General features: G+C 44.2%; 1 protein-coding gene across 1 annotated transcript in view; it reads right to left on the reverse strand.

The window, feature by feature from the left end:
- Positions 1–3,034, reverse strand: part of TBC1D2B (TBC1 domain family member 2B) — a 38,036-nt gene extending 35,002 nt beyond the window's left edge. The window contains exon 1 of the mRNA XM_083586375.1: positions 2,449–3,034. Coding sequence (XP_083442501.1) covers positions 2,449–2,931 — 483 coding nt within the window. The 5' untranslated portion in view covers positions 2,932–3,034. The remainder of the gene's footprint in view (positions 1–2,448) is intronic.
- Between the last annotated feature and the right edge of the window lie 7,897 nt (positions 3,035–10,931).

Genomic DNA, 10,931 nt, shown 5'->3' on the forward strand with positions numbered 1-10,931 from the left:
TCTGCTCTTATACGGAGTTTTTCCTTGAAAGGATAAATCCAGTAAGCTTGAAATGTAAAGCACAAATTCAGTAATGGGCTCCATTTAATCCTGAAATAAATACTTAGGAACACCAATGCCTAAACTAAACATTTGGGAGCAAATTATTATTCTTTTAATAGGCTTTAGGAATCCTCTTCACACCCAAAACCTAAGAGCCAATGCAGTAGGACAAGATGCTTGGATAATCCAGGATGTTCTTTTCACAGAGCCATCATTGGAGTTTTTGCAAGATAAAGGAGGTTATTACTATCGTGAACAGCTACAGAACATGAAACCATGTTTCATCCACCATAGTTTCCCAGCTTGGACAAAACAGGGTGCTATGGCTTGTTTGATCACTCCTGTGTAGAAAAGAATGAAGCAGCAGCACATGAGTGAATAAGGTTTGTTCATTTAGCAGAATGTTAAGATGAAACACAGTGGCCTGAACACAGCTAAAGAATAAGTGTAACAAGTCACAGAAGGTGGCTCAAAGCCAGATCAGCAACATCAGAGCAAAAGGGATCAGAGCAAAAATGATAGAACTAACAATTAAGGATGAGCCAATTGTCCACCTTTTTCTTTTGTCACTCCACCCCACCAAACATTAGTGCCACCTGATAGTGTGAAATTACTGCACTGATACTCAACTAGAAAAGGGAAAGGTATGCCTCTTGCAGTCACAGGTCAAGGCTACTGGCAAGGTAACATTCAAATGTTGTAAGCAGGTACATCCAGGGTGCATTTTAACATACTCCTCCTGGCTACTTAAGCAATTCATCATTTTACAGTCCCACTGTAAGTATGTTTCCTCAGAAATAAACCCCACAATGTTCACCAGGACTTAATTCCAAATATATGTGCAAAGGATTGCTGCCAGCTATTATACCACATTTTGCCTTCATGCTGTATATAGATTGCTGTTCAGACCCTCAGCTCCAACCTACTGGGCAAGATGCCATAATTTTCAGAATTATTTTGTAAGAGAGCACCTAATACCTACAAGAGAAAATTACTTATGGAAACTTAACACTGAAGAGCACAGCTCTCTCAGAACTGGTTAAATCAGAGAAACATTTTCATTTACAGTTTTAAATGCATTGTTTATTACAATATTTGTACATGGATAGCAATACCAAAGGCAGAGCAGTAAATGCAATTTCTATTTTTTTATTACTGTTTGGACATGTTTTGGTATTGCAGTTACACGTGGCATGTGGCTTTAGGCACAGACAGCACTGAAATACTGTTTTATTAGCTTGTGGGGCTAGACTACTCTGCTGAAGAAATAATTCTGGTATGAATTGTGGAGTAAAAGGTCTAGCTCTGTCCTGCAACTCAGTTGTTTCACCTTGCTTTTCTTGTGTTATAACTAACGGGGAAGTGAGTTGTTCCAGCTCTTCCTCCAATACTGACTGATGGCTTCTTGGCTTACCCCACAGACTATCTTGACAGAGGTGCCATGTGGTCTTTGCCACCATCCCAGCTCAGCAGCTCTCGAGGTACTGCCCACAATGACACTGATAAGTGTGCACTTTAGCCATGCTTTAGGGTAGGTACCTTTGGATATGAAACTGGAAGGTTTTCCTTCCCTCAGTCTTTATTGCTTGGGTGAAAGAGATTCAAAACAGAACCAGAAGTTATCAAAGGGGAAAGAGAACAGGTGCTCCAGATTAGTTGATGCTGATTTGTGTGTGTGTTTTTAGTGTAATCATCTTGGTAACACAAATACATTGGTTAGGCAAACCAAATTAAATTCTCCAACAATCTCGTCCTCTGATCCTGCATATAGATGGATAAGGATTTCCAAGGAAGTGCCAGACGATATGCCCAGACAGGTTAACCTATCTGGAAAGAATATCTCTGCGCCAGAGAACATGCTTTGCATACAAACAGTAACAGGTATATCCAGGCAGGGCTGGGAAATACCCATTTGAAATCCTGGAGAACCCCTGCTAAGCAGAGTAGTCAACACTAAGCTGGATGGAGGAATGGTCTGACTCTGCTGAAGCCACTTGCACAAATCTCTATGTAGAAGCAAGCTCCGCTTGAGCCCAGATGGTTTTGGGATCTGGGTCCTTCAGACAGGGCAGCTGGTGGAGGAGCAAAGATTTGAGGGTTTGCTTTTTCCAACAATCAAGCTGTATGTAAACTTTATGAAATAAAGACTGTAAATAACATTTAACGGGACTCAGTGACAGGTTAAAGGGGGGGGGGAGCGCGCATGGTGGTAACCTCGACCTTACCTGAGGAAGTTACCTGAGAGTAAGCCCCGCCCCACAAGCCTAAGCTTGGAGGTCCATTCCCGCCTCGGAGAGTTCCCAGCCCGCTTGACCCTCCCTCAGGACCCCTTTGGGGAGCCCCCAACGAGGGGCAGCGAAGCGGGTCAGCTACCCCGGACCCACCCCGGGGAGGCCCCCGTTCTACCTTGAGGACGGTGACGCCGCCGCCGGGGCTGTGGATCTCGAATGTGCTGCCGAGGGCGGCCTCGACATCCCCGACACCGCCGCCGCTGCCGCCGCCGGAAAAGGAGCAGGAGGACGAGGCGGCGGAGAAGGAGGCGGAGGCCGGGGGGGCGGAGGCGGCGCCGGGGGCGGCAGCGCCGGGGGCCTCGGCCGGCTGGTGGTAGCTGAAGGAGGCTCCGGCGATGTCGAGGCGTCCGAGGGGCACCGCCTCCTGGGAGCCCTTGAAGTAGTAGAGGGCGCAGCAGCGCGGGTCGAAGGCGAACCAGCGGCTGCGGAAGCCCCGCAGCGGGCCCTTCCCCGTCAGCTTCTGCAGGTAGCCGCACAGCCGGGGCCGCTCCGAGGCCGAGGGGGGCGCCGCCGCCGGAGGGCTCGAAGGGAAGGGACCCTCCCCAGGCGCGGCGGCGCCTCCGCCTTCTGCCTCCTCGCAGCAGCCCGCAGAAGGCATCGCGGCGGCAAGAGCAGCAGCAGCAGCGCCGCCGCCGCCTCTCCGCGCTCCTGAGAGGGTGTGAGGCTCCAGGGCTGGGCGGCCTTCCGCAGCGCCCTCCCCAGACCTGGCCTTGCCCCCGGAGCATGCTGGGATTTGTAGTCCGCTCTTTCTGAGGCGAAGGGCCTGGCCGCCTCCGCCTCCGCCCTTCTCCCGGCCTCGGTAGGCCCTGAGGAGGGACGGGCGAGGGTTGCCACATAGGCCAGGAGGCGCGAGAGGTACCGGTGGGGTTAATTTAAATTAATATAAGCGTTCTTGCTGGCTTTTTAGTGGTTTATTTCCTGAAATCATTTTCCATACCGCCTTTCTTCCAAGGAGCTCATGGCGGCGTTCAGGGTTCTTGCAGTTCCCATTTAATTTCCTCACATCGCTCCTGTGAGGAAGACTAAGTGGCCCAAGGTCACATGCAGCGAGCTTCATGTGGTAAATATATCTATTTAATTTGTATATCCCCCATCCTTTGAAGATTTGAACCCTGGAGTTTCCAGGTCTGACCCTCTTACTGCTGGCTATACGGTATACTGCGATGTATCGCTTGATTGTTTAAAAAAACAAAATAAAACTCAAAGTGGCATACAAAAATATTAATAAATTTATTGGTAAAGGCAATTAACAACAACATACATTTAAAGTACATTCAGAGCACAGTGCTTCCCCCAAATCCTGGGAACTAGTTTTCCCTTTGGCTGCGATTCCCTGCACCCTGAACAGACTACTGTTCCCAGGATTTGAGGGGGCAGGAAAGTAATGTATGGTGTGTAAGCAGTCATCGTTTGCAAGGAGCTTCCAAACCAGACTCTCAAACTGTGTTTTGAAGATGATTTGGAAACCACAGTTTGGGCAAACTGTTGTTTAGTGTTACTTCTGGACCAACAAAAAATGGTTTCAAACATTGCCCTGCCCTCAGTGACTTTTGTTGGTAGAATCCAGGGATTATTAGGAAGGGCGAACAAAGAACCCATGGTTTACTTGTACCTCTGGAATACAATTTGTGCTCTGTGGTTTTACCTCAGTGTAAACCATGGTTTGCTGTTACACCTGCATATTTATTTATTGCATTTTGGTCATTCCATGTCAAGTGATACAGGAACTTTTACCTTACCATTTTAAATTACTCTCATTTTCAGTTTTCTAAAAATAGTATAAAAGAAGGTTCCAGATCTCTGTTTTTAATTTTTTTTAACTCATCCCATTTTTGAGTTACTAGGGTTTGAAATTTCAAATAGTTGACAATTTTGGCCTTGCCCCCTACATAAAAACCTTAAAAGCTCAACCCAGACTTCAAACCATGATATCTGTTACTTCAGGCATTTCTTTTAAAAAGTTACTCAATTAAAAAGTATATGAAAAGCTAGTCAGGCTTTGCTTTTAAAAATGTGTTTGAAAGTGGTTTCAGCTTGTTTGAACCAGCACTGACTGGCTTTTATGTGTATGGACAAGCTGTGGCTTGTTGTACAGGGCTCAGCAGTGAGTTGGGAGTCTTAGCTCTTGGGTTGATCAGTTTATTAATCTGATCTGACATATACTAATATATTGTACTGACATGTACTAATATATTTTCTACTATACTATACTAATATATTGTACTGACATGTACTAATATATTTTCACTAAAGACTGTCTGCAAAAGAAAGAAATGTGATGTCTAATATGATATATTGTTGTAATACTTTTAGTAAAATTAGTCACTAGCATCATCATTTGTTGACCCATCTAGTTGGGATATACTCACCTTGTCATGGTGAGTGGGCTTGAACGTGCCTATGATCCTAGTGAGTAAAGCCGTCGGGAGTATCATACTCCCAAAAGGGTCATGCAAGGCGGTAAGGTCCGGGGAGAGAAGCTAGACAAATAATGATCCAAGAAGACCTCAATGGCAGAACAGGCAGAAGATAACAAGCGGCATGTTACCACCGCTGTGAAGGTGGATGAAGGCTGCAGCATATAAGAATCTACCGGATGTCGTGATACTCATGCCATCGGAATAGAGTTCCATGGTGATTGGCAAATGGTAACAAGGGGAGGACCGTGAAATCTGGAAGCACCTGATCATGAACCATCACATGGGCGGTGGATACAGATTCAGTCATTCTGACTCAAGGAATGAGGCAGTTGAATAGCTTGGCAGCTGTATCCACGACTGAGCAGTCCTATTTTGTATCCACTTTTATCACCTCTAAAAGGAGAAGGGGCTAGAAAAGGTGCACTAAACATAGTTTGCCTCCTTTTTTCCCTGACTGCATTACTGCTCCCAGTGGGGTCACCACCCAGCAGTCATAAAAGACAATTGAACTTTGGAACATGGAAAAGACAGATTACACAAATAACGAGCGCCCCGAGCACAGGAATGCCATCATTGCAAGAGAGTTGCGATGTTTTAACATAGATATTGCAGCTCTTAAAGAAACTTGAAGAGCAGGAGAGGGACAGCTGAAGGAAGAAAAAGGAGGCTACACATTCTTCTGGAAAGGTCTACCTGAACAAGAAAGTCAAATATAGTCAGACCTCGTGTTATGTTTGCTTCACATTGTGGCTTTTCAGGTTACAAACACAGCAACCCCAGAAGTGTTTACTTCCGAGTTTGCCACACACGCACACGCAGAAGCGGTCTGCGCACTTTGCACATGCACAGAAGCGCTCTATCGCGTTTTGCTCACACGCAGTAGTGGCGCTCTATTTACGGACTTTTCAGGGTGCGAATGGCACCTCAAAACTGATCATGTTCGTAAGTAGAGGTACCACTGTACATGGAGTAGGCTTTGCTATCAAAAACAATATTTTGAAGCTTGTGGTAATAATTTACCTCTACACTACCTTGTTTGTTACCCAGGTGAGGAACCTTTTGAATAAACCACAGAACCAAGGAAACTATATTCAAGTCCAGCATCTGGATTTCGGGACCCAGCATTTATTATAGTTATTGCAATAGGACAGAGCTCATTCAACATGCCAGTTAAGAAGGTCTGCCCCCAGGCACTTCAGAAAAAAAGCTCATACAGTAGTTCAAACACAGCAAACAAAGAGTCATAAAACATCTTCACATACGTCAGGAAAGTCATGAGAAGTAAAGCACATATGGCTCCATACTGATATCTTCACTCCTGCATCACCTTGGAGTGGCCCTGGTGTGCCCAGGCCATTTGAGCATCTTAGGCAGGGGTTGGCAAGGTTTACCTTGCTTGGGCCAGTTTCCTGGAGATCCCTTCATGGGCTGGATCGTGCGCACGCATAAGCATGCGTAGCTGCTATTTCTGCTGGCTACGCCTGCAGAGATTAGATTTTCGGCATCTGACCATGTGCAGACGCAATTTCCGGCAATGCAGAAGCGAGTCCCCATGCCGCGCTGCGCTGGTTTAGTACAGCACACAGGGACTCTCCAAGTGGGCAGCTCGGTTCGGGGGTGCCTCGTGAGCCGATTAAATGACCCCCCATGGGCCACTTGTGGCCCATGGGCCTTAGGTTGCCTACCCCTCATCTTAGGTCTCTGATGTCTAGCATTACCCTGACAAACTAGCCTTCATTGAGGGAAGAGCATCATAAAATCTTCTTTCTGGGTCTCAGATAGGTCTTCAAGGATTGCTGATTTACACTCTGGTGCTAAAACATCCTGTCATTTGTATCACTTTCAGGGGTAGATAAAGAGAGATGGAATGCAGCGTAGGAGGGGAAAGACTCACAAATGCAGAACACACAAAAATCAAGCCTAATACATTCTAAAATGTTTTAACAATTAAAGTGAAACATTTAAACATTATTAAAATAATAAAAATATACACCCGGGGTCTCTAATTCTTATACCAGTCCCCCTTTGATCCTAACCTTATCAAGGATTATAATCATACTTTATCAAAGTTATCAGTCTACCAATTGGACTTCTTTACAAAACACACTTTTACAAGCATTAAGTACCACAACATAGCAATATAATACAGAGAATGACTGAGAGGAAAACTAATAACCCCCCTTTTTTTGAGGCTTTCTTGATCCAACTAATCTGAGGAGACCAACTTCGTGGATTTCAATATGAGATTCCTTTTAAGCATTTATAGAGTTTTAAGAACCTTGGGAAAAGTATTCTCCCTTGCTATAAACATGTTTATCTATGCTTTACATTCAGCAGGAAGGTTTATTCATAAAGAAACATGAAGCTTTCTTTCTTTAGCTTTATTTTGTGTCCAGTGTAAAATTACCGGTACTCTTCTGGAACCCATCTCTTTGTTATTCCTCAACAACACCCCATTAATGAATTCTTGTTAAAGGGCTTTCATCAATCATCAGCAACCTCCCAATTTGGCGCAGATGTTGATACATCCTAACAGAAATGTCTTCACCCTTCTGGGAGGTTCTTAACTTGCTGTGATCTTCACTCAAGGGTGAATCGCTTTCTCACATTCCAGAGGGACACGAAAAGGCTCATTGCACCTTGGGTTCACTTGTCCAATCCAAAAGCAAAATCCAATTAGAATTTTTCTATAGCCCCAAAATTTCAAGTCCAGAAACTAATTTGTTAAACAATTCCAGTAGGTGCATTTGTCCAAATTAACTACTTTTACTCTATAAAGCACATACAGACTTCCTTCACATGTGCAGTGATTCCTGCTTAATCAAAGCATATATTTATGTGCTACTGTTAACTTGTTTCCCACGGTGCTTCTCCTGAAACCATTCGATCAATAGGGAAGATTGGGACACATGTAGAGACAAAGAAATGTGGTCACCAATTGACCTATTTTGAATTTTGGATTTCACAAAAACCTGATCTATTCAAAGACATAAAACACATGGGGAAACCTTCATACCTACTTTTAAATAATCTGGTACTATTTCAGCAATCAAAATACTCAGCAGTTGCTCTTTGGCAGTGATCCAAACCTACGTACAGATTTTCATTTTCCCATGGATATTCTCAATGCCTCAAACGTGCAAATGAATCATACAAACAATTACATGGGAATCACAGCACAATTAAATACATCAATTTACAGTTCCAACTACATTCAAACTACCATATAACACAAAATACCAATTCTATATCTAGCTATTTATGAAAATCTATTGGTCTTGAAAAACTTCTTGCTGCTTTCACAAAGATCTTCAATCTCCAGGAGTTTCAACTCGTAAGCTGTAGTCCAAAAAATTATCTTTGCAAGTCACCATCTTCCAGGCCCCCCCCCCGTTGCCTGCAGCCCCACAAGTCCTGCTTTGATGCAGATGAAAATTGCTACTGCTGTTGCTACTTTGCTGTTATCTGGGAAGCCATAAGCTTGCAATAAACACATTATTCTAAGCTATTTCCTGGCAGATTTATTCCATTAACCAGGAGGGTTGAGATGCATCTCTGGAGCACGTAAGTCTGCAGAGAGAACAAAACTGCATCTGGGACTGAAAACATAGTTAGCATGAGAGGGGGTTAAAAATAATAATATAATATAATAATATAACAATATCTTTATTGTCATTGCCCCCTCTCAGGGACAACGAAAAAATGACAAACAGGTAAAGGGTTTTCCAGAATGATGATCCTTTTTTTGTAAGCTAAGTTTTTGTTAGAAAATTTATTCAGCCTAGTTTATTTATAACTGTTCCTGTTATCTGCTTAATTTCCTTTAGCTAGTTGGCAGTGGGAGGGAAGAGAAAGAAAATCTTTTTGTTAATTCAAATACAACAGAAAACATTCTGCCATAGGGAGCAGTAAGAGTTTCCAGACGCCCCCATTACCTGTAGAAAGCAAAATTATTATGGAAGAAAAAACTGTTACAGTTATGGGCAGTTATGTTTACACCAGGATAACTTATTTCCATCATGGGTTTATTCATACAAATTTTAGCAGTGGCAGGTTTATTAGAAATATAGTTTATTATTTATTCTCACATAATTAATCCGAATCATGTGGGTTCAAAATTAGAATGGAAAATTAATACTTTTTTAAAAAAATCAACTCTCCATTACTGAGTTGATGCACATGTCATTTACATGTACATGTTTGGATGTTGAACCAACTTCCAGGCTTTCTGCCATATAAACGCTGCTCACCCTAGTAATAGGGTTGTCAAATTTGCAGATGACACAACCGTGATTGGGCTCATCCCTGAAAGGGAGGGTGAAACGGATTATAGAGATGAGGTGGAGCGGCTGACAGAGTGGTGCAGAGCTAACAACTTGCTCATAAATACAAGGAAGACAAAGGAGCTTGTGGTGGACTTCAGGAGACAGAAGAGCAATATCCAGCCACTTTTGATTGATGGGGTCTCTGTGGAGAGGGTAACAACGTTCAGATTTTTGGGCATTGAATTACAAGAGGATCTGTCCTGGAGTGTCAACACAAGGGGGCTTGTGAAGAAGGCGCAGCAGAGACTGTACTTTTTGAGAATTCTAAGGAAAAACCATCTTCCGCAGAAACTGCTGCTTGCCTTCTATCACTGTGCCATTGAGAGCGTGCTCACTTATGGCTTATGTGTGTGGTACGGAAGCTGTACTACCCAGGACAGGATGGGGTTGTGCAGAGTTGTTAAGGCAGCAGAGAGCATTGTTGGCTGCCCACTCTCCACCTTAGAGCAGATTTATGCCACAAGGTGCCATAGGAAGGCACTGGACATAGTAAAAGATCCATCGCATCCTGGTCACTGTCTCTTCGAGCTCCTGCCGTCGGGACGGAGATACAGGACGATGAAGACAAGAACGAGCCGTCTTAAGAACAGCTTCTTCTCCAGAGCGATCTCGGCCCTGAATGGGAAGCCTGGACTTTGAAAGTCATCTAATCTTCCTTGCTGTACTATACTGTATTGTTTTAATTAGTGTTTTTATGGAGCAGTCAAGTAATTTCGTTGTCCCTGAGAGGGGGCAATGACAATAAAGATATTATTATTATTATTATTATTATTATTATTATTATTATTATTATTGTTATTATTAAACACAAGAGTTCTAAAGTTGGAGTCTCAAGTCCCATGACTTCAAGCACATGAATTATTTACCATTTCCGTATTGAGATTTCCGTTTTGAATTTTCAGTTTTCAAACGTTTTGGAACTTGAACGGTCTTCTGAAATCAGGATCCTTAGATTCTGACAGACAGCTAATCAGACGTTGCAAAACAGCGGCCCTTAGTGTCTGGAACACGCAATAAGCAGGGAAGTTACTGCAATGCCCGTGCAGGACAGCCAGATCAGCCTTGCACAGTTCATTGGGTCCCTCCCGTGCTGTGCATGACAAATCAACAATGGGAGTAGAATATTCATAAAATGTATCCATTCTGGTTTTGATTGCTTGAAAGTGATACAATGTATGTTTTGAACTTGGCTAAGTAGAAAATACATACTAACCTTCAGAAATTAATAGAAAATCAATGGTTTAACCCATGGGTAGGCAAACTAAGGCCCATAGGCCGGATCAGGCCCAATTGCCTTCTGGATTCAGCTCGCGGACAGTCTGGGAATCGCTGCATGGACCGCTAGTGAGCGTGTTCTTTCCTTCTCCCACCCTCTTCCTCACACGGCGGCAGCGGCGCCTCCTCCCTCCCTCCTCCTGGCTTCTCCTCGCCCTGCCTAGAGGAGGAAAGGGGCTGGGCTTTATTAGTGCCAGCATCAGCAGCAGCAGCAGCCATTTTAAGCAGCCCCACTCCGGAGCCCTTTCGCTCGTTGTCCCTCTGCTGCCACCGCCAGCCCCTGCCGCTCGCAAGACACAGGTAAGCAGTCACTGGGGCTCGTGGTGCTCTTGCATCACCCCCCCCATATAGTCTGGCCCCCCACAAGGTCTAAGGAACAGTGGACCGGCCCGCTGCTGAAAAAGTTTGCTGACCCCTGGTTTAACCAATCCCCTCTGTTCCAAAGCGCACAGTCACGTACTCCCTACCCCTATATAGACAATAACACAATAGGAGACAGGAGGTTACTCCCAGTGACCCAGACAGAAACCCATTGGTAGAGTGGATTGAGACCAGGTACTTTCAAAGCCTGAAAACAG

The sequence above is a fragment of the Podarcis filfolensis genome, assembly GCF_964270895.1.
Source record: "Podarcis filfolensis genome assembly, chromosome: 14".
Classification (NCBI taxonomy): Eukaryota; Metazoa; Chordata; class Lepidosauria; order Squamata; family Lacertidae; genus Podarcis; species Podarcis filfolensis.